The sequence below is a fragment of the Scyliorhinus torazame genome, chromosome 15, assembly GCF_047496885.1.
Source record: "Scyliorhinus torazame isolate Kashiwa2021f chromosome 15, sScyTor2.1, whole genome shotgun sequence".
NCBI lineage: Eukaryota > Metazoa > Chordata > Chondrichthyes > Carcharhiniformes > Scyliorhinidae > Scyliorhinus > Scyliorhinus torazame.
This window is the reverse complement of record NC_092721.1, coordinates 152,583,697-152,607,802: the sequence shown is the minus strand read 5'-3', so window position 1 is coordinate 152,607,802 and position 24,106 is coordinate 152,583,697. Positions and strand designations below refer to the sequence as shown.

The 24,106-nt window shown below is 44.8% G+C and overlaps 1 protein-coding gene across 1 annotated transcript in view; it reads right to left on the bottom strand.

Annotated features, from left to right (window-relative positions):
* Positions 1-10,651: 10,651 nt before the first annotated feature.
* The window catches only part of pomp (proteasome maturation protein), a 27,625-nt gene continuing 14,170 nt past the window's right edge, over positions 10,652-24,106 (bottom strand). The window contains exons 3-6 of the mRNA XM_072476951.1: positions 21,864-21,924; positions 19,124-19,225; positions 12,181-12,274; positions 10,652-11,853 (exon numbers count right to left, since the gene is read on the bottom strand). Of these exons, the coding sequence (XP_072333052.1) occupies positions 11,786-11,853; positions 12,181-12,274; positions 19,124-19,225; positions 21,864-21,924 (325 nt within the window). The 3' untranslated portion in view covers positions 10,652-11,785. The remainder of the gene's footprint in view (positions 11,854-12,180; positions 12,275-19,123; positions 19,226-21,863; positions 21,925-24,106) is intronic.

Sequence of the window (24,106 nt, the reverse complement as noted above, 5' to 3'; positions counted from 1 at the left end):
AAAAAGTTGGTTTACAGGTGCAACAGGTGATTAAGAAGGCAAATGGAGTTTTGTCCTTCATTGCTAGAAGGATGGAGTTTAAGACTAGAGAGGTTACACTGCAACTGTATAAGGTGTTAGTGAGGCCACACCTGGAGTATTGTGTTCAGTTTTGGTCTCCTTACCTGAGAAAGTACTGGTGCTGGAGGGTGTGCAGAGGAGATTCACTAGGTTAATCCCAGAGTTGAGAGGGTTGGATTACGAAGAGAGGTTGAGTAGACTGGGACTGTACTCGTTGGAATTTAGAAGAATGCTGGGGGACCTTATAGGAACATATAAAATTCTGAAGGGAATAGATAGGATAGATGCGGGCAGGTTGTTTCCACTGGTGGGTGACAGCAGAACTAGAGGGCATAGCCTCAAAATAAGGGGAAGTAGATTTAAGACTGAGCTCAGGAGGAACTTCTTCACCCAAAGGGTCATGAATCTATGGAATTCCCTGCCCGATGAAGCAGTTGAGGCGCCGTCATTGAATGTTTTCAAGATAAAGATAGATAGTTTTTTGAAGAAGGAATAAAGAATTATGGTGTTCAGGCGGGAAAGTGGAGCTGAGTCCACAAAAGATCAGCCATGACTTCCAGTTGCGGCAGGGATGAGCGAGCCGCACGTTTCGGCGGCTCCAGCTCCGATGGAACTTCGGGCTCTTTTAAGAGCCCCAACGGGGACTTGGACGGCCGTAAAACCCGGTGCGAGGCGCGAGGGAAGGGAGTCCCCCCCGAAAGACGGAGGGAAAAACTGGCGGCGGCGGCTGCAGCCTGAAGAATCTGCAGCCAGAAGGTCAGAGGGAGTGGAACAAAATGGCGGCGGAGAAACCACAGGTGACATGGGGGCCTGAGCAGGACGAGGTGGTGAGACGGTGCGTGGACCTGCTGAAGAAGGAGGTAATGACCCCGTTGTTACAGGCAATTGAGGGGCTTAAGGAGACTTTAAAGACCCAGGAGACTGAACTTCGCGTGGTGGAGCAGAAGGTATCAGGTATTGAGGACGAGGTCCTGGGCCTGGCGGTCAAGACTCAGACGCACGAGGCACTTCATAAAAAGTGAGCTGATAGGATTGAGGCCCTTGAAAATGGAGCGCGAAGGAAGAACCTTAGGATACTAGGTCTCCCGGAGGGTGTGGAAGGAGTGGACTGTGGAGCGTACGCAAGTAAGATGCTGAGCTCACTGATGGGTGCTGAGGCGCCTGCGGGTCCCATGGAGGTGGAGTGGGCAAATCGGATCCCGGCGAGAAGACCAAAAGCGGGAGAACCACCGCGGGCGATAATCGTGCGATTCTACCGCCTTAAGGGCAGAGAAGAGGTCCTGAGATGGGCTAAAAAGGTGCGGAGTGGCAGATGGGAGAATGCGGTGGTAAGGATCTACCAGGATTGGAGTGCGGAGGTGGCGAAAAGGAGGGCGAGCTTCAACCGAGCCAAAGAGGTTTTGCACAAAAGGAAGGTGAAGTTTGGGATGCTGCAGCCGGCAAGACTATGGGTCACGCATCAGGAGAGACACTATTATTTCGAGACGGCGGAGGAAGCATGGTCCTTCATCAATGAAGAGAAACTGGACCGGAACTGAGGGACTGATGCTGCAGGGAACTGTTATTGTTGTTATTATTGTTTTTGTTAATGGGATGGTGAAAGTTAATCGAGAAGTAAACAGGGAAGGGGGGGACACTGGGGAAATGTGGGCGCCGGTGAGGGGGGAGAGGCGGGACATAGTCAGAGAATGGGGAAGGAGAGGGGGAGGGGAATGGGAGCTGCACCATAAGAGGCGGGACAGGTAAAGGGATGTTCCCGCGCCAGAAAGAATAAGGCGGGAAAACAGGCGCAAGGCGGATGGGAGTTCCCTCACACCGGGGGGGCCGAGGAGCGAGCAGGAGTAGCCGGGGTCAGTTGAAGTCAGCTGACTTACGGAAGTGATATGGGGGGAGCAATCAAGCTAGATAGGGATCTAGCGGGGGGGGGGGGCGGGGGGGGGGGGGACAACTGGGTTGCTGCTGCGGAAATCCAAAAGGAAATGGCTAAAGAGAGGGTGGTCGGGGGCGGAATGCGACGCTGGGGGAGCAAGCGGGAGCGCGGAGGCGGGATATGGGACTGGCCTAGAGAAGGTAATGGCTAGTCGACACGGGAGGGGGGCAGGTAGCCCCCCAGTGAGGCTGATCACGTGGAACGTGAGAGGCCTGAATGGGCCGATAAAAAGGGCCCGAGTGCTCGCGCATTTGAAAGGACTAAGGGCAGACGTGGTTATGCTCCAAGAGACGCACCTAAAGGTGGCGGACCAAGTTAGGCTAAGGAAAGGATGGGTGGGACAGGTGTTCCACTCAGGACTGGACGCAAAGAACAGAGGGGTGGCCATTTTGGTGGGGAAACGGGTAGCATTTGAAGCAAAGAACATCGTAGCCGATAGTGGAGGTAGATATGTAATGGTGAGTGGTAGGCTGGAGGGAATGGAGGTCGTGTTGGTTAATGTGTATGCCCCAAATTGGGACGATGCGGGGTTCATGAGACGGATGCTGGGGCGTATTCCGGACCTGGAGGCAGGAAATTTGATTTTAGGAGGGGACTTCAATACGGTGCTGGACCCGGGGCTAGATAGATCCAGCTCAAGGACTGGAAGAAGGCCGGCAGCGGCCAAGGTACTTAAGGGGTTTATGGACCAAATGGGGGGAGTGGATCCATGGCGATTTCTTAGACCCAGGGCTAGGGAGTATTCCTTCTTCTCCCACGTCCATAAAGTGTACTCCCGGATAGATTTTTTTGTTTTAGGAAGGTCGTTGATCTCTAGGGTGGAAGAAGCTGAATACTCAGCCATAGCGGTTTCGGATCATGCCCCACATTGGGTGGACCTGGAAGTAGGAGAGGACAGGGAACAGAGAACACTATGGCGATTAGATGTGGGACTGATGGCGGATGAGGGAGTGTGTGCAAGAGTGAGGGGGTGTATCGAGAGATACCTGGAGGCGACAGAGAGGGGTGCGGGGAGCCCTGGTGGGGTCCCCTATCAGGAACAACCATAGGTTCGCCCCAGGAAGAATGGATGGAGGATTTCAAAGCTGGTACCAGTTGGGAATTAGGAAGGTGGGAGATTTATTCATAGATGGGACTTTCGCGAGCTTGGGAGCACTGGAGGAAAAGTATAAGTTACCCCAGGGGAATTTCTTGAGATATATGCAGGTGAGGGCGTTTACTAGACAACAGGTGAGGGAATTTCCGCGGCTCCCGACACAGGGGATACAGGACAGGTTGCTTTCAGGGGTGTGGGTCGGAGAGGGCAAGGTGTCAGAGATTTATAGTGAGATGAGGGAAGAGGGGGAGGAGTCAGTGGGCGAACTAAAAAGAAAGTGGGAAGAAGAATTAGGGGAGGAGATAGAGGAGGGTATGTGGGCTGATGCCCTAAGCAGGGTAAATTCCTCTTCGTCATGCGCCAGGCTTAGCCTGATTCAATTTAAGGTGCTACATAGAGCACACATAACGGGGGCAAGATTGAGCAGGTTCTTTGGAGTGGAGGACAAATGTGGGAGGTGTGGCGGGAGCCCGGCAAACCACGCACATATGTTTTGGGCGTGCCCGGCCCTGGAAGGGTATTGGAAGGGAGTGACGGGAGTGATTTCGCAGGTGGTGAAGGCCCGGGTCAAACCAGGCTGGGGGTTAGCTCTATTTGGAGTTGCAGAAGAGCCGGGAGTGCAGGAGGCGAAAGAGGCCGATGTCGTGGTCTTTGCGTCCCTCGTAGCCCGGCGCAGGATCCTACTCATGTGGAAGGAGGCGAAACCCCCCGAACTGGTGGCCTGGGTAAACGATATGGCGGGGTTTATTAAACTGGAGCAGATAAAGTTTGCCCTGAGAGGATCGGCTCAAGGTTCACCAGGCGGTGGCAGCCATTTCTCGACTACCTCGGGGAACGTTAGAGGGAAGACGGATGACCAGCAGCAGCAACCCAGGGGGGAGGGGGGGAGGCAGTTGAGTATAGGTCAATAGAGTACGAGGTTTTGTTACTTGTATATTATTATTATTATTATTATTATTGTTAAAAAGTTTAAAAATTTCTGTTTTGTTACTGTTATCGTTTCGCTTGTTTTGTAAGCGGGAAAAATGTTGCTCAGGGAAAAAAATTTCAATAAAATATATTTTTTTTTAAAAAAGATCAGCCATGATCTCATTGAATGGCGGAGCAGGCTCGAAGTGCCAGATGGCCTACTCGTGCTCCTAGTTCTTATGTTCTTATCCTTGACTTATGCAAATAATCGACTCACCCTGGCCTCAGTGAGGTGCACCTTACACGATCTTTAGCTGTATCAAGCTCAGCCTCGCACAGGATGACATAGCATTCATCCTGTGAAAGGTCTAACTTCACACCTCCTCATCCACAATGGGTCCTAGCTCATCCTCCCACCTAGCCTTCACCTCAACCACCAAAACCTACTCTTCTCCCATAATCCACCGGTATATCCCAGATGTGCTACTCTCCTCCGACCCTGCACACGAATGGATCCTCTCCAGCAAGATAGGTGCCTCTGGGAAAGTCAGAAATGCCCGTTGAACAAAATCCCGCACCTGGAAATATCTGATCCTTTTCAGTCCCCAAGCTCTGCTTTCTCCTCAACTCCTCCTAACTCACAGACCGCCCCTCTCCAGAAACAAATCCCTCACCCTCTCTAGCCCCTTATCTTTCCACCCCTTGAATGTAATATCCAATTTTTCAGGCTTAAATAAGTGGTTCCTACAGATTGGGGCCCACCTTGACATCGCCCTTAACCTGAAATGCTGACTGAGTTGCAGCCATATTTTTGGCATGGAGACTACCATCAGATTCACAGAATATTTGGCGAGCGAAAACGGCAGAGATACCGTCACCAGGGCCTCCAGACTCGTCCCTCTACGTGACCCCGACTCCATCTGTACCCAACTAATGTCCTGATCCCCAAACCACCCAACACTTTCTCTGCAATGACTGCCCAAGAATACAACAAATTTGGCAGCGCCAACCCCCCCCCCCCCACATGCCTTTCCCTCTGTAGGATCCCTCTCTGAATCCGAGGTGTTCTCCCTGCCCATATGAAGCCCATTGTGAGCTGCTCCATCTCTCAAAAAAAATGACTTTGGCAGAAGAACTGGGAGGCATTGAAATAAGAATACAAATCGCGGCAAAATGTTTATCCTAATAGATTGAACTCCAGCCCACCGGCCTCCGTGGAAGGCTGTCCCACCTCTGCAACTTCGCTCTAACCCTGCTTGCCAAGCTTGTAAAATTTAGTTTGTGAAGTCGCAACCAATCCCGGGCCACCTGAACCCCCAAATAGCAAGAATTGGTCTCCGCCAGACGGGATGGCAATCCCCCCAACCCAGCACCTTCCCTCAGAGGACTCTCCTTTCAGAACTTAAAAGGTGGCTTTCAAATTCAAGGACAGATAAAATGTTCTAAGGACACCAAAAACCTCATTGGAAAAGGGACAAACGAACAGCATTGTTTAGGAGAAATTTACAGTAAGCTATGCCACTTGGGGACGCCTCATCTAACACAACCGGAAACTGCATAGACTCCGCTGTAGAGAAATGGCGAAAGCGGACAGAGGGAGAACAAAATTCTGGCTGGGGAGCTCCCCTTCCTCAGAGCAATTCTCATCTCATCTCCATGTGGCTCTAGGGTTGATTTGCTGAGTCATGGGACCACGAGAAGAAGACATCCTCGTTGAGGAACTGAGAACTGGATAACACTCAGAATCAGGAGAGATTTCCTTTCTCCTCACCCTAGGGCACAGTGAGCAAGTGTAGCTTCCCCGGTTGACACCCTGGAAAGAATTACGTAACTCACCTCAGACCAAATTGAATACGAAACTACAGATTATACATGTTAATTTTAGATCTTAACATTATGCCATGTTTCACAGTAACAGGGAATGACTCAGCTATGAACCTCACTACGAGGTTACTGGGCAAGAGGTGTGATACAGACAGCATAACATCATGGTAGATCACTCAATCCCTTTATAGCTGGTGATGACTGTATTGGTTGGTGCTCAGGAAAAGGCTGCCTATTCGGACCTTTGGCCAGGGTACCGAGAATAGTTCAAGGGAGATAAATGCTCCCATTTTAGGGGCAATCATTGTTCTTACAAATTCAATTAAATACCAATTAACAGCATGCCTTCGCTATTTTTTTCAATACGATTTTGAGATGACTTGTTCTATATCAACCACTAGAGGGCACAGATTTAAGGTGACTGGCAAAAGAATCAGAGGCAATGTGAGGAAAAGTTTTTTTTTTAAATGATGAATGGTTAGGATTTGGAGTGCACCAGTCCCTTCGGAAGGAAATTGTATAAATACTTGAAGAACAAATTACAGATTATGGGGGACTGGGAGTGAGACGAACCAGATTGTTCTTTGAAAGAACAAGAGCAGACTCAATGAGCCGAATGACCCTCTGGAGTACTCTAATTTCTGCATTTCCACATATGTGGACTCCAGAGGTTACTGTTCCAGAGAAGCAATAATGGCCAACACTGATGGTTTCGTTGTCAATAACCACCAGATAATCACAGCAAATAACTTCAAAGTTTTCTAAGGAGTCAACATGATTTTTTTATTTATTTGCGTTAAATGAATTCGGTAGAGAGACGAGATTGACAATCGCAAGTTTTTCCTTTGGTGTCAACATAGAATGGGTGCTGCCTGCTTGATTCGATACAGTGATAGTATTCAGAACAAAATGTGGAAATTTGTCAAAATTGAAACAGCTGGCTGTTTCTGCAGGGGCAGTCATTTCACAAATCAACACCTCAAGTAAATATGACTATAGAAATCTATTGGAGTACTCTTGTTTTATGGCAAGGGGTATAGAACATAAAAGCAAAGTAGTAATGACAAATCTAACATCTGGAGTGAAACCACAGATGGGTTATTGTGTAAACAAATGTTGCAGCAATAGAGAGTACAGCACAGACTTACTAGGATGCTGTCTGGTTACTAGAGATACAAATACAAAGGATGTTTTGTGTTAAAACTCTCACGATGACCAATGGGGAAATCGCTGATTGATCTCCCCATGGGCTTGTGGAACAAGAGTTTGCCTGTTGAGCGGGCGGAGACCAGCCCAATAGGGGCTCACCAGCGGAGCCTTAAATGTTGACCCACAGACCCGGACCGACAGTTCCCAATAAGTCCGGGCTGGAACATTTATTTAGTACGCTGCTTAGTATGTCTGAAAATAAACCTGCTTGGTCTTTCAGCCTGCACCTTCTGGAATTATTACAATTTAAATAATTAAGAATTAGCTAGATTAGATTAAGGGGTAATTTGATAGAGACATTTAAAGTTTTAAAGAGAGGGTCAGTGTGTCCATTAATTGAGTTTAGTTAGAAGAGAATATGAAAACATGATTAAATGCAAGAGAATTGAGACGAGAAATTTGTTTTAAAAAGGTGAATCTTGACGCTGGAGAATAACCTGATTAACAAAAGGTTGTATTTATATAGCACAATTAAGTAAACCACCCCCCCCCTCCCCCCCCCCCCCCCCGAGGCACCCCCAAAGAAAACGCAACACCAAGCAACATACGGAGATGTTCAAGATTACTAAATGCTTAATCAAGAGGTTGATTTTAAGGAGTGTCTGAGAGAGAGAGGCAGCAAGATTTAGGGAAGGAATTCCAGGGCTTGTGGCCTGGACAGTTGAATGTATAGCCCTAATGGTGGAGCAACATACTACGACTCATGGCAATCCTTGCAATAGACTTTCCATTGTCATCCAGGAGACATGCCGATGACATGCCCAAAGGGTAGGCACGTATACGGAAACAAAATGTGCGAAACAGAAGCTTGGGAAACCTGGTGTGACTCATGTTTAGCTTTGTACAAGACTGACCTCCAGACAACCTTGCGCAGAAGTCTTGATTCTTGGTGATTGGATATTTATCTAACTTGGCAGCCTGATTAACTGTTAATTGGTAGTCTCCACAGATGTGGACGGTCTTGTCAGGCTTTATCACAGGAATCACTCCATGAATTAGCTGGCAGGATAATGCCCGGTTCTTCCGATCTCTTCAGTTCCATGTCCAACCTTTCTCGTGAAGCATATGGCACTGATCTCGCTCTAAAAAAACAAGGGGTTGCCTCTGGATCACATAGATCTTCGCCTAGAGGCCCTTTATCGCGGATAACGTTCTCAAACTTCTTAACGCAGGCAGTCGCCTTCCCATACTTGGAAGATCTCCAACTGGATTACCTTGAGATATTCACAGCTGAAAAGGCTTGGCCCTTTGCCTGACAGTTATCACCAGGAGCTGAGCAGAGTGCTGCTGAGAGCTTACAGGTACTGCGGTAGTACCGTTTTTCTTGGCGGCTTCTCCTGTGTAAGTTGTTAGTTTTGCTCTGGTACCCCTCAAACTCAATGGCTGGACTCCTTGTAAATATCAAATGTGTGCTCTTATCACCATGGCAGAGGCTCCCATGGCAACTTCCATCTTAAAGGGTCTACCGTTCACCAAAAACAAGTGATGGGGAATACTTTGCCCACTTTCTTTGCAATAAGTTTTCCCAAGGGCTCTCCTGGTTGAGTTGAATTTAAATTGTTGCAATATCACTGATAGCTTTAAGTAGTAGTGTTTTGACCAATTCAACTATCTCAGTGAATGACTTGAGTCGATCCGCTTGGGGATGAGGCTGCATATTAAATTGTAGGCCTAGGTCTCACGCACTCAGGATTGCCTTTCTCTTCCCTGCCTCCTCTATTTTGTTAGGTCTGAAAAAAATAGCCCAAACATTCAATGTATTGTGTTCAATCGTCCACAGAAGCATCAAAAGGATCTATCCATCAGACTAAGGGCACAACTGAACACTGTTTTTATGTTTCTCAACTCAAACTGAACTTCAACGTGACTTAATGCTCACAATCTTGACTGCTTTTCTTCCTTTTATCCTCAGCACCAATGTAATATTTTCATTTCATCATTAGGCAGACAGCAATTGCAACACTTATTTTCATGTAACTACAATACAGAGGCGTGTAGCCTCGAGCTGTTGCTGCCTCGGGGATCACAGCCAAAAAGTCTCACTTCGTGACCCCACTGGGGGTGACTGCCCAGTTTAGGAAGCCTAAGTACAAGCTTTTTTGTCCCCATCTATATTCTCCCCTCTTAGTGATCACTGTGCTTCTCTCTGGTGAAAAGTGAAGATAGATCCTGGGGGGAATAAACACAGGATTAGTGACCTTCAGGATGTGGGGAAATTGAGTGAAAGTCAATTGATGCATTTTAACATACCATGATCTTAGTCCAAATTCAAGGATGATAACAGCAGCAATGTTACCATTGCACCATAAACTCTGATTCCAGAGGGGCTTTTAACAAGTGGCATTCCCCTTAGTCTGAAGTTAGCATGCAGCAGTGGTTGAAGTCTGAGAGAGGTGTACAGACTGCCCAAAGTGAAAAAAAATGTTTTGTAGGCTGTTTGCATATAGCAGAAAATGCAAATTCTACACTTTAAAAATAAAGTTTAATCTGTGAAACAAGATCATGCAGGAAAGCTATACAGATTTTTAAAACCAGGCCATTTTTTTTTTTTTTTTTTTAAATGGTTAGAGACCCAGGAATAGTGAAAATTTAAATCACTTCCAGATGGGATTTATTCAATCCAGATATTGTTGTGCCTTGAAACAAATGTTTGAATCTTTGAACATTCTCCTCAAAATGAATTTTCAAAGCAAAATTTAGTTCACGTAGTTACAGGTTAAAATGGTCATTATTTTATAGATTTTAAGAGACAAGTCCACAGGTCACTGAAAGGGGCATCACAGGTGGAGAAGGTAGTCAAGAAAGCATACGGTATGCTTGCCTTCATTTGCCGGGGCATTGAGTATAAAAATTGGCAAGTCATGTTGCAGCTGTATAGAACCTTAGTTAGGCCACACTTGGAGTATAGTGTTCAATTCTGGTTGCCACACTACCAGAAGGATGTGGAGACTTTAGAGGGGGTGCAGAAGAGATTTACCAGGACATTGCCTGGTATGGAGGGCGGCAATGAGGAGAGGTTGAATAAACTTGGTTTGTTCTCACTGGAACGACGGAGGTTGAGGGGCGACCAGATAGAGGTCTACAAAATTATGAGGGGCATAGACAGAGTGGATAGTTAGAGGCCTTTTCCCAGGGTAGAGGGGTCAATTACTAGGGGGTATAGGTTTAAGGTGTGAGGGGCTAGGTTTAGAGGAGATGTACGAGGCAAGTTCATTACACAGAGGGTAGTGGGTGCCTGGAACTCGCTGCCGGAGGTGGTGGTGGAAGCAGGGACGATAGTAACGTTTAAGGGGCATCTTGACAAATACATGAATAGGATGGGAACAGAGGTATACGGACCCCGGAAGCGCAGAAAATTTTAGTTTAGACGGGGAGCATGGTCGGCACAGGCTTGGAGGTCCGAATTTATTCTTCCGTTCTTTATTCTGGAGGGCATCTTAAATGACAGGACAATTATATTTGCACTCAAGCACCATTTCTGGTCAAACACATAATAAAACATTGAATAAAATTCTGTCTCAAGCTTGTATATGTGAAATGTGCTGAGTAATTTACTGCTTCATACAGTAATTTCTTATAAAGATTAACCATCCAAGTAGTGATAAAGTAGTAAATAAGTCAAATTCATTATATGCATTTTTATTTAATGAATTAAAAAATACAGAATCAACTACATTTCTGCTCGAAGTGACAAGATTGCAAACCTAACAAACTCTTTCATTTTTTAAATAAACTCAAGGCTTTCATTTATCAGATGGACTGTACACAATTTTATATTTCAGATAATTAGAACTGGGGGAAAAAAAGAGTGGGAAAGGAGAGAAGCAAAATGCAAAGTAACCTGACATTTAACTATTCTTCTTCTTCCCTTTCTGACATAATTCTGCTCTTTGTCTGCCAACCAGCTTCAAGTTTTATGGAATCTGAAAGATTTGTGCAATTTTCTTTTTGCTCACCAATAAAATTAATGGATTCTGGAGCACCTATTGGAACTTGCCTAAAGTGTTTTTACCTAATTGTAGCAGATGAGCTTTCAATATGGAAACACATTTTAAGGAGACAATATTTTCTCAATATGACTTAATGTTTGAACTGAGAAATCAAAACATATTTCCTTATACAATGTGCCAAGTTAAGATATGAAGTATCTTGGACATTAAATCACTTAAGGATACAACCTTCTGCTGATCAAAAGGCAATAATGTTGACATTGAAACAAAATGCACAAGCCAACTTGGTTTGCAGTAAATCCTTGCATCCTATTCCCAGCCCAAAGCATTTCAGCATTTGTTTAGGTACAAAATCTCAGATCCTCTGTAAAAGTGGCTCAATAATAGCACTGCAATCCTAATGGTTATTAAATGCTTTGACTGACAACATCAATCCACATCTGAAATAACTGATGTAAGTCTTGGACATATCTCACACTTAAGTCACATCATAAATGGCAAGGCATTTTAAAGAGTGTGCAACTTCATACGTTGCTGTTTTTATAATCATACAACTGGTGTTTGAGCTATCTTAATAAGTATTATTTTGGAAAAGTTTGGACTTTGTCAGCAGTCCAGTTTTGCTAAACTATAAGCTTAACAGTTGCTATTTTTTCGGAAGTTGAAATCCTCATAAGTGTCAAATCACTCTTCATTTGGGCCAGTCATTTGCGCAGAGGGTCTTTATTTTAGATGTTCCTGAAACATACCTATGCAGAGCAACAGGAAGCAATACTTGTCTCTAAAATTTTCAGTAATGTCAGTTAATTACATTAAGCCAAGTTTGTACTCCATCATAAGATGTGGTTCTCCCATAACTTCGCTCTGGGCTGGATCTAAAAAGGAAAGGAAATTAAGTGGAAGCTTTCGCAATCTCAAGATTACATATCTAAGATAAAGTGCAACAAGGATACTTCTACACAAACTGCTCGATAAGTAACTAATTTCACCATAACACACAGTTTACAAAACTATTGATACTCAAGACATCTAATTCGCTTTTCTGTTCAGATATTTTAATATTTACACCAATTGCTATTTTTTTTTTTTAATATAAAAGCAAAGCCAGGAAAAAATAAAATAAAAATATTTTTATTTGCTGCACAGGTATGAATTCAGATGCTAAATAAAGCACAAGAATGCACCAAGCCGTATAAACTTACCATTCAATATGTCTTCAAAGCCAATGCATTCATCGTTCCCTTGGAGAGTTTCCAGTGCAATGTTCGAGCTTATGAGGAAAGGCAAACGCTGTGCCTAATTTGAAACAGCAGAGTTATCTTTTGGTAGCTTTTGAAACAGCATTTTGAGATCAACAGTCAACCATTCAAAAATAAAGCAAAAAAATTGTATTAATACAATTTTCAAATAAGTTAGGTTATTCATGAAGGCCCTGCCTTTTCAACCTTGCCCTTGCCTCCGCCTCTCCACCGCCGCCGCCCACCCCCCCCCCCCCCCCCCCCCCCCCCCCCCCCCCCCCCCAACGCCCGAGGTGAGATATCATCAGGTTAAATCACCACCAGTCAGCTCTCCCCCTTAGGTTTCATAGAATTTACAGTGCAGAAGGAGGCCATTCGGCCCATCGAGTCTGCACCGGCTCTTGGAAAGAGCACCCTACCCAAGGTCAACACCTCCACCTTATCCCCATAACTCAGTAACCCCACCCAACACTAAGGGCAATTTTCGACAGTAAGGGCAATTTATCATGGCCAATCCACCTAACCTGCACATCTTTGGACTGTGGGAGGAAACCGGAGCACCCGGAGGAAACCCACGCACGCACGGGGAGGATGTGCAGACTCCGCACAGACAGCTGCCCCTAAAGGGAAAAGCAGCCTCTGGTCATTTGGAATGATGGTGGCTTTACCTTTACCGAGAATAGGTTAAGACATTTCATATGCAATTGCCTTGAACTGCAAGCAAATGTGGCAACCATGTTGTGCAAGGTTTTGTCCTACAAACGGCAAAGGAGGGATGACCAGTTCATTTTTTGTTTTAGTGCTATTAATCAAGGGAAGAACATTGGCCAGATTTGGAAGAAGTCCCTTGCTTTTTTACAAATAGTGCCGAAGAGCTCTGGTTTAATATCCCATCCAAATAATATTTGGATACAAGTACATCATGCTCCCAGTACTGCAGTGAATTGTCAGCATAACCCCATGCATTAAAATACAGAAGTGAAACTGAAATCCCAAACTTCTGACTGTCAACTTGGTTCAATACTTTTACCACAAGGAATTGGGAGGAGCGTTGATTATTTAAGTAGGAAATGTCTCCTGACAAGAAAATATTAGGAAATTGTGAACATATAGAACATAGAACATAGAAAATACAGCACAGAACAGGCCCTTCGGCCCACGATGTTGTGCCGAACCTTTGTCCTAGATTAATCATAGATTATCATTGAATTTACAGTGCAGAAGGAGGCCATTCGGCCCTTTGAGTCTGCACCGGCTCTTGGAAAGAGCACCCTACCCAAACTCAACACCTCCACCCAACACCAAGGGCAATTTGGACATTAAGGGCAATTTATCATTGGCCAATTCACCTAACCCGCACATCTTTGGACTGTGGGAGGAAACCGGAGCACCCGGAGGAAACCCACGCAGACACGGGGAGGACGTGCAGACTCCGCACAGACAATGACCCAAGCAGGAATCGAACCTGGGACCATGGATCTGTGAAGCAATTGTGCTATCCACAATGCTACCGTGCTGCCCTTAAGAACAAATAAATCTACACTACATCATTTTCCCGTAATCCATGTACCTATCCAACAGCTGCTTGAAGGTCCCTAATGTTTCCGACTCAACTACTTCCACAGGCAGTGCATTCCATGCCCCCACTACTCTCTGGGTAAAGAACCTACCTCTGATATCCCTCCTATATCTTCCACCTTTCACCTTAAATTTATGTCCCCTTGTAACGGTGTGTTCCACCTGGGGAAAAAGTCTCTGACTGTCTACTCTATCTATTCCCCTGATCATCTTATAAACCTCTATCAAGTCGCCCCTCATCCTTCTCCGCTCTAATGAGAAAAGGCCTAGCACCCTCAACCTTTCCTCGGAAGACCTACTCTCCATTCCAGGCAACATCCTGGTAAATCTTGTTTGCACCTTTTCCAGAGCTTCCACATCCTTCCTAAAATGAGGCGACCAGAACTGTACACAGTACTCCAAATGTGGCCTTACCAAAGTTTTGTACAGCTGCATCATCACCTCACGGCTCTTAAATTCAATCCCTCTGTTAATGAACGCGAGCACACCATAGGCCTTCTTCACAGCTCTATCCACTTGAGTGGCAACTTTCAAAGATGTATGAACATAGACCCCAAGGTCTCTCTGCTCCTCCACAATGCCAAGAACTCTACCGTTAACCCTGTATTCCGCATTCATATTTGTCCTTCCAAAATGGACAACCTCACACTTTTCAGGGTTAAACTCCATCTGCCACTTCTCAGCCCAGCTCTGCATCCTATCTATGTCTCTTTGCAGCCGACAACAGCCCTCCTTACTATCCACAACTCCACCAATCTTCGTATCGTCTGCAAATTTACTGACCCACCCTTCAACTCCCTCATCCAAGTCATTAATGAAAATCACAAACAGCAGAGGACCCAGAACTGATCCCTGCGGTACACCACTGGTAACTGGGATCCAGGCTGAATATTTGCCATCCACCACCACTCTCTGACTTCTATCGGTTAGCCAGTTCGTTATCCAACTGGCCAAATTTCCCACTATCCCATGCCTCCTTACTTTGTGCAGAAGCCTACCATGGGGAACTTTATCAAATGCCTTACTAAAATCCATGTACACTACATCCACTGCTTTACCTTCATCCACATGCTTGGTCACCTCCTCAAAGAATTCAATAAGATTTGTAAGGCAAGACCTACCCCTCACAAATCCGTGCTGACTATCCCTAATCAAGCAGTGTCTTTCCAGATGCTCAGAAATCCTATCCTTCAGTACCCTTTCCATTACTTTGCCTACCACCGAAGTAAGACTAACTGGCCTGTAATTCCCAGGGTTATCCCTAGTTCCTTTTTTGAACAGGGGCACGACATTCGCCACTCTCCAATCCCCTGGTACCACCCCTGTTGACAGTGAGGACGAAAAGATAATTGCCAACGGCTCTGCAATTTCATCTCTTGCTTCCCATAGAATCCTTGGATATATCCCGTCAGGCCCGGGGGACTTGTCTATCCTCAAGTTTTTCAAAATGCCCAACACATCTTCTTTCCTAACAAGTATTTCCTCGAGCTTACCAATCTGTTTCACACTGTCCTCTCCAACAATATCACCCCTCTCATTTGTAAATACAGAAGAAAAGTACTCATTCAAGACCTCTCCTATCTCTTCAGACTCGATACACAATCTCCCGCCACTGTCCTTGATCGGACCTACCCTCGCTCTAGTCATTCTCATATTTCTCACATATGTGTAAAAGGCCTTGGGGTTTTCCTTGATCCTACCCGCCAAAGATTGTTCATGCCCTCTCTTAGCTCTCCTAATCCCTTTCTTCAGTTCCCTCCTGGCTATCTTGTATCCCTCCAATGCCCTGTCTGAACCTTGTTTCCTCAGCCTTACATAAGTCACCTTTTTCCTCTTAACAAGACATTCAACCTCTCTTGTCAACCATGGTTCCCTCACTCGACCATCTCTTCCCTGCCTGACAGGGACATACATATCAAGGACACGTAGCACCTGTTCCTTGAACAAGTTCCACATTTCACTTGTGTCCTTCCCTGCCAGCCTATGTTCCCAACTTATGCACTTCAATTCTTGTCTGACAACATCGTATTTACCCTTCCCCCAATTGTAAACCTTGCCCTGTTGCACGTACCTATCCCTCTCCATTACTAAAGTGAAAGTCACAGAATTGTGGTCACTATCTCCAAAATGCTCCCCCACTAACAAATCTATCACTTGCCCTGGTTCATTACCCAGTACTAAATCCAATATTGCCCCTCCTCTAGTTGGACAATCTACATACTGTGTTAGAAAAGCTTCCTGGACACACTGCACAAACACCACCCCATCCAAACTATTTGATCTAAAGAGTTTCCACTCAATATTTGGGAAGTTAAAGTCGCCCATGACTACTACCCTATGACTTCTGCACCTTTCCAAAATCTGTTTCCCAATCTGTTCCTCCACATCTCTGCTACTATTGGGGGGCCTATAGAAAACTCCTAACAAGGTGACTGCTCCTTTCCTATTTCTGACTTCAACCCATACTACCTCAATAGGGTGATACTCCTCGAACTGCCTTTCTGCAGCTGTTATACTATCTCTAACTAATAATGCCACCCCCCCACCTCTTTTACCACCCTCCCTAATCTTATTGAAACATCTATACCCAGGGACCTCCAACAACCATTTCTGCCCCTCTTCTATCCAAGTTTCCGTGATGGCCACCACATCGTAGTCCCAAGTACCGATCCATGCCTTAAGTTCACCCACCTTATTCCTGATGCTTCTTGCGTTGAAGTATACACACTTCAACCCATCTCCGTGCCTGCAAATACTCTCCTTTGTCAGTGTTCCCTTCCCCACTGCCTCATTACATGCTTTGGCGTCCTGAATATCGGCTACCTTAGTTGCTGGACTACAAATCCGGTTCCCATTCCCCTGCCAAATTAGTTTAAACCCTCCCGAAGAGTACTAGCAAACCTCCCTCCCAGGATATTGGTGCCCCTCTGGTTCAGATGCAACCCGTCCTGCTTGTACAGGTCCCACCTTCCCCAGAATGCGCTCCAATTATCCAAATACCTGAAGCCCTCCCTCCTACACCATTCCTGCAGCCACGTGTTCAACTGCACTCTCTCCCTATTCCTAGCCTCGCTATCACGTGGCACCGGCAACAAACCAGAGATGACAACTCTGTCTGTCCTGGCTTTCAACTTCCAGCCTAACTCCCTAAACTTGTTTATTACCTCCACACCCCTTTTCCTACCTATGTCGTTGGTACCAATGTGCACCACGACTTCTGGCTGCTCCCCCTCCCCCTTAAGGATCCTGAAGACACGATCCGAGACATCCCTGGCCCTGGCACCCGGGAGGCAACATACCTTCCGGGAGTCTCGCTCGCGACCACAGAATCTCCTATCTATTCCCCTAACCATTGAATCTCCTACAACTATTGCTTTTCTATTCTCCCCCCTTCCCTTCTGAGCCCCAGAGCCAGACTCAGTGCCAGAGACCTGGCCGCTAGGGCCTTCCCCCGGTAGGTCATCCCCCCCAACAGCATCCAAAACGGTATACTTGTTTTGAAGGGGAACGGCCACGAGGGATCCCTGCACTGTCTGCCTGTTTGTTTTTTTCCCCCTGACTGTAACCCAGCTATTCTTGTCCTGTACCTTGGGTGTGGTTACCTCCCTGTAACTCTTCTCAATCACCCCCTCTGCCTCCCGGATGATCCGAAGTTCATCCAGCTTCAGCTCCAGTTCCCTAACACGGTCTTTGAGGAGCTGAAGTTGGGTGCACTTCCCGCAGGTATAGTCAGTGGGGACACCGGTGGTATCCCTCACCACCCACATCCTACAGGAGGAGCATGTAACTGGCCTAGCCTCCATCCCCTCTTACCTTACAGAATATAGCTGCTGTGTGGACTAACTAGATCTCCGCCCTCCGACTCTGCTACACTTCTTGTAAACTCCTGGCTCTCTTCGCACTCTTTGCGGAAATGTCGGAAACAAAATGAAAGGAGCACCGTAGTCCCTTCTCACCTAACTCCCTCGGTCATCAAACTCTCACTATCGCACTCAAAAAGCACCAAATTCAGCACTCAGTGTATAAATATCTGCAATCTCCTTTCTGGAGACCACTCAAAAATATCCCCGAAGTTTCATAATTTAAACCCCTTCAAACATCGGTACAGCAATCCTAGTGGTTGTGGTATAGCAATCCAGAGGTTGAAAGTTCAAATCTACCACAGCAAAGTGGCATCCCAGCAACAAGCAACTCATACTAGTCATGAAACGGAATTCAGAAAATCTGGTCATTTGCAGGAGAGCACTAAAATGCAATCATAAAAACTGCTGGCTCATGAAGGGAGCCTCCTATTCAGTCTGACCTAGATATAAATCTAGGTCCACACAATGTGGTTGACTCATCGTCTAAATGGCACCTCAGAATAGGTCACTCCACATTGCTGGAAAAATCAGAATCTCCATCACTATCTTTTTTGTGGGCTGATTTTAACATAGTGCTAGAAACCTGGATTAAAATCAGCAGAGAAAAGTGCTATTTAAATCTCTCGGTGCTGATAGGAGCAACACCCGACAACAATTGATAGAAATAAGTTGGAACACTTGATGCTGACTGCATTGACTTTAGTAAAATTTCTAAGAACACCAGATAAAGTAAATGCATAAACTACCTGCAGTCCTATTTTTAAAGCTCAAATGCATGCAAAGACTTGTAGCCTTCGATAGAAATGTATAGAGAGAGTTTATTCAAGTGCATTTTTGGCAACTTCATTTCTATTATGTTGTAGATATTTTTCATTGCTCTCATTATGCCTTCTATTATTTATTTTACTTAAATACTGTTTCCCACCACCTTTAAGATACTGTACTTTTGTACTTCCAGTTCTGACAAAGATTTCAACTCTGCTGTTCTCTCCAGAGGCTGACCAATCTGCTGATAGTATTTTTTCCATTGTTCCACATGTATCTCATTAAATCATGTCTCTCACTCCTCATTCATAAGGCAGACAAACACACACACAATATCTGTACCAGCTGAAGCTAGATCTAACAAAGTACAAAAGGAAATTCACACTGCTAATTTCCTACGGGTAATGCCACATGAAGATTCACACTAGTGACCAAATGTCTGTTGTTATATGAACCTTGTAGATAAACGTTAGTTTGTAAAAACAGATCTGCAGCTAATAATTAGTGACAGAGATGCAAAATTCTGTATTCAAACTGCAGCAGAATCTGCACATGCCCAGTATTATAGTAAACGTTTTGTATACATGCTTTCAGAAACAGTGTAAATATAAGCCTCTCCATGCACTGTTCATATACATTATAAAAAATCCTCACAACGCAATTACTTCTATTATTGAAAGTGCTCAAACAAACCACCTTACCTGTTTTACAGCTCTGTATTCCATTTGCAACTTTAGTGGAGCATGCAGTCCTTGAATATTTCTCAATGTAGCAAAATTCATTTTATTTTGATTGAGCTGAAACTGAATACATAAAATACACATTAAATATGAAAGTGAAATCAGAATGACCCGAATCATGGCACTTATCCAAATTGTTCTCCTGTTTGCAATAAATATAGTTTTGCCTTTTTCATATCTACATTTTGGTACAAGCTGTTCATAGAAATTTTAAACACTATAATGTGCATACACACCAGTCAATCTCCATTCCATCACACACAGGCAATGAAGACGAGATGCAGCATTCAGGTTAAGGAAAGTTAGAAAGGAATAACTGAACTCTGATCTGTGATGGGAAAATTGGAGGAGGCAGAGAACAGGAAATGAGGAGAAAAACATTGCACTCCAATAATTTCTGCTCAGTTGGGTGATTTATAACCAGTTAAACCTGCTTTTCAAAGGTAGGAAGTTTAGAGGATAATCCTTCCAGCAACTATATCCAGCAGCATCACTACAGAGGTAGCTAATCCAAATTGTTGCAACAATTTACAATCTAATGACTTAGATGAAAGGACCAAGTGTCATGTATCCAAGTTTAAGAATACAAAGTTGGATGCAATAGCTGTGAGGATGGCAGTGTATGCAAAGAGATAAAGAAAGGTTAAGGGAGTGGGCAAAAAGGTAGTTGGTTAGTAATGTGGGAAATGAGGTAGAAAAAAACAAAAAAAACTGAATATTATTTAATTAGTGAGAAACCCTAAAATGGTGATATTCAGCCCCTGTGCAAGAAACACGGCAGGCTAAGTGCAGACAGGGTTTCCCAAACTGGATTCCGTTGGATCCATCAAGAGTTCCACGATAGACCAGCCTAATGTATAAACTTTGAACACATTTGCTTTGAAGCTGCTTGTCCAATCTGAGGCTAGTTTTTCCCTGCATTGGCTGCTGATAGGATGTATAGTCACAGATGTGTAGTCACTGGGACGTGTAGTCACTAGTGAGCCTCTCTCTTCAGATAATAATCCAATTCTCTTGAATGCCTTGATTGAACCTGCCTCCACCACTCTCAGGCAGCGCATATTACATGCGTGGAAAAGTTGGATTATTTGAATCTTTTTCAAATTATAACCTAACCCAATAGAGCCGGTCAAGTCTCCTGATAAATCAACAACTCTTGCTAATGCACAGGGTCCGCAGTCTTTCTGCCAGGATTTGACTGCAGGTAAATGAAGAGGTGGGTTCCAGAAACACACACATATATATATATATATATAATATATATAGACAAAGTCAAAGATGCAAGACAATACTTTGACTGCAAGTCTTTGCAGGTAATTAAGTTTTTACAGAGCCAGACGGAGCAACTGGAGAGAGGGATAATCACAGGTTCAAGAGGTATGAATTGTCTCAAGCCAGGACAGTTGGTAGGATTTCGCAAGCCCAGGCCAGATGGTGGGCGACATGAATCCAAAGTCCTAGTTGAGGCCGTCCGGAACTTGGCTAATGCTTCTGCTCGGCGATTCTGCGTTGTCACGCGTCCTGAAGGCCGCCTTGGAGACCACTTACCCGAAAATCAGAGTCTGATTGCCCTTAACTGCTGAAGTGTTCTCCGACTGGAAGGGAACATTCCTGCCTGGCGATTCTCGCGCGACCTGTAAAGACTTAATTACCTGCAAAGACTCGCATTCAAAGTATCGTCTTGCAACTTTGACTTTGTCTATATATATGTTTCTGAAACCCACCTTTTCGTTCACCGGAGGAAGGAGCTGTGCTCCGAAAGCTAGTGATTCGAAACAAACCTGTTGGACTTTAACCTGGTGTTGTAAGACTTCTTACTGTGCTCACTCCAGTCCAGCACCGGCATCTCCACATCAGGATTTGACTGATCAACGTTTTATTGTTCGTGTCAGATGTGCATGTACAGATTTTAATCAAATGCAGTTTTAATGAAGCTTTTTTACACAATTTGGTTCAGTGAAGTTGGTATAGAATTAATTTAATTCCTTCTGTAGGTGATGCATGGGCCTTTTATTTTAAAGATACTTTGAGCTAAATTAATATACATGCACCAATGAAGATGTTCAGAATGTACTCAGGCCAGAAGAACGACAGAGGCAGATTATTATAAATACCAATTTACAACTTTGGGTGTAATCACAAAAGCTTGGACAAACTGTAAATGTTTATAGAATAAATCCTCCTGTTCTCAGTTATCTGCTTCCATCCTTTGACAACATTGTCGTTACAATATTGGCCAGTCGTTATCGCAAATGACTCACCTGGCTAAATAAAGGTCAAATAAATGTGTGAACCTTGACCTTGGGTTTCTTAACCATGAGGAAGTATGACCCTGTAACATTTAATGTCTTGCATGCTTAAACAACAAGTGGAAATCATTGTTCACGTATCTTCTCATTGAACTGTTGACCCTGCCCTCATGAGGTTCTCATGCATGCATTTTTGAACACGAATCATGACAATGTAAATCAGGAACAGGAATCGTGACCTTTTCCTCTCAAATGCATTGAAGCTAACCAAAGTACCCCAACTGTTGCAATGACTGGCCAGCAATGCAATATGAAGCTATGCATGATGTCCAGGAGTTGGTAGTTGTGACCTTGTGTCGCACTGCACTGCATCTGTGCTTGCTAGATCATTGAGGAGAATAAATATATGCGGCATTAAAATGTATTTTAAAAATCAAACTTTCTGGACTTACATTGTTTTCCATAACTTCCAGCGGATGACTTGGCATAAGTTCAGACTTCACATTGGAGAATCTTAAGATAAGAAAACACAGAACTTATTTAAAAAAATATTCATTGTAATTTGCACAGTATTCGATACTCGATGGGTCCTGACTTAATAATAAAAGGCTGTGCTCCAAATCTATGTCTTCAATCTTCCCTTGTTTTTATGCTTCCTAACAGTATTTGTTTCCTTTGCCCTGGTGGCCATTCTTATTTCACTTTATAACTAAATTTACTAACTATAGTACATGCGCTTGTCTCTTGCTTTACAAACGGTCATGCTCCCTAGGTTGACATTATCAAACCTCAGGCACAACAGGAATTATACAACGAGATCCCAGTACAGATCCTGAGGTGACTGCACTATTCAGATTCCACCAATCTAAAACCATCTGTCGATACTCTTTATCTACTGATATTCATGGTTATGTTCTCCTTTCAGATAGCAAAATGAACACAAATAGGGATAGGAAATGTTGAGATACAAACTACTCTATAAAAATTGAAGTGACAAAATAAAAAAGATTTTATTTTACGATGGAGTGTTTACTTCAATTCATAACTCTTAATACTACTGAATCTACAATAGCCTTCAGGTGTCATCTCTCCATACAAATGTGGCAATTAGGAATTCTCCTGGGTTCGATTCCGACCTTGGGTAACTGGTGTGTGGATTGGATTGGATTAGTTTATTGTCACATGTGCCGAGGTACAGTGAAAAGTATTTTTCTGCGAGCAGCTCAACAGATCATTCAGTACATGGGAAGAAAAGGGAATAAAAGAAAATACATAATAGGGCAACACAAGGTATACAATGTAACTACATAAGCACTGGCATTGGATGAAACATACAGGGTGTAGTGTTAATGAGGTCAGTCCATAAGAGGGTCATTTAGGAGTGTGGTAACAGCAGGGAAGAAGCTGTTTTTGAGTCTGTTTGTGCGTGTTCTCAGACTTCTGTATCTCTTGCCCGATGGAAGAAGTTGGAAGAGTGAGTAAGCCGGGTGGGAGGGGTCTTTGATTATACTGCCCGCTTTCCCCAGGCAGCGGGACGTGTCAATGGAGTCAATGGATGGGAGGCAGGTTTGTGTGATGGACTGGGCGGTGTTCACGAGTTTCTTGCGGTCCTGGGCCGAGCAGTTGCCATATCAGGCTGTGCAGCAGCCAGATAGGATGCTTTCTATGGTGCATCTGTAAAAGTTGGTACGGGTTAATGTGGACATGCCGAATTTCCTTAAGTTTCCTGAGGAAGTATAGGCGCTGTTGTGCTTTCTTGGTGGTAGCGTCGACGTGGGTGGACCAGGACTGATTTTTTGAGATGTGCACCCCATGGAATTTGAAACTGCTAACCATCTCCACCTCGGCCCCGTTGATGCTGACAGGGGTGTGTACAGTACTTTGCTTCCTGAAGTCAATGACCAGCTCTTTAGTTTTGCTGGCATTGAGGGAGAGATTGTTGTCGCTGCACCACTCTACTAGGTTCTCTATCTCCCTCCTGTATTCTGACTCATCGTTATTCAAGATCCGGCCCACTACGGTCGTATTGTCAGCAAACTTGTAGATGGAGTTGGAACCAAATTTTGCCACGCAGTCGTGTGTGTACAGGGAGTAGAGTAGGGCGCTAAGTACACAGCCTTGCGGGGCCCCGGTATTGAGGACTATTGTGAAGGCGGTGTTGTGGTTCATTCTTACTGATTGTGGTCTGTTGGTCAGAAAATCGAGGATCCAGTTGCAGAGTGGGGAACCAAGCCCTAGGTTTTGGAGTTTTGATATAAGCTTGGCTGGGATTATGGTGTTGAAGGCGGAGCTGTAGTCAATAAATAGGAGTCTGATGTAGGAGTCCTCGTTTTCGAGATGCTCTAGGGATGAGTGTAGGGCCACAGAAATGGCATCTTCTGTGGACCGGTATGTGAATTGCAGTGGATCAAGGTGTTCTGGGAGTATGGCGGTGATGCGCTTCATGATCAACCTCTCGAAGCACTTCATTGCAACTGAAGTCAGGGCCACCGGACGGTAGTCATTGAGGTATGTTGCCTGGTTCTTCTTTGGCATCGGTATAATGGTGGTCTTCTTGAAGCAGGTGGGGACCTCGGAGTGGAGTAGGGATAGGTTGAAGATGTCCGCGAATACCTCTGCCAGCTGGTCCGCGCAGGCTCTGAGTGCACGACCAGGGATCCTGTCCGGGCCTGTCACTTTCCGAGGGTTCACTTTC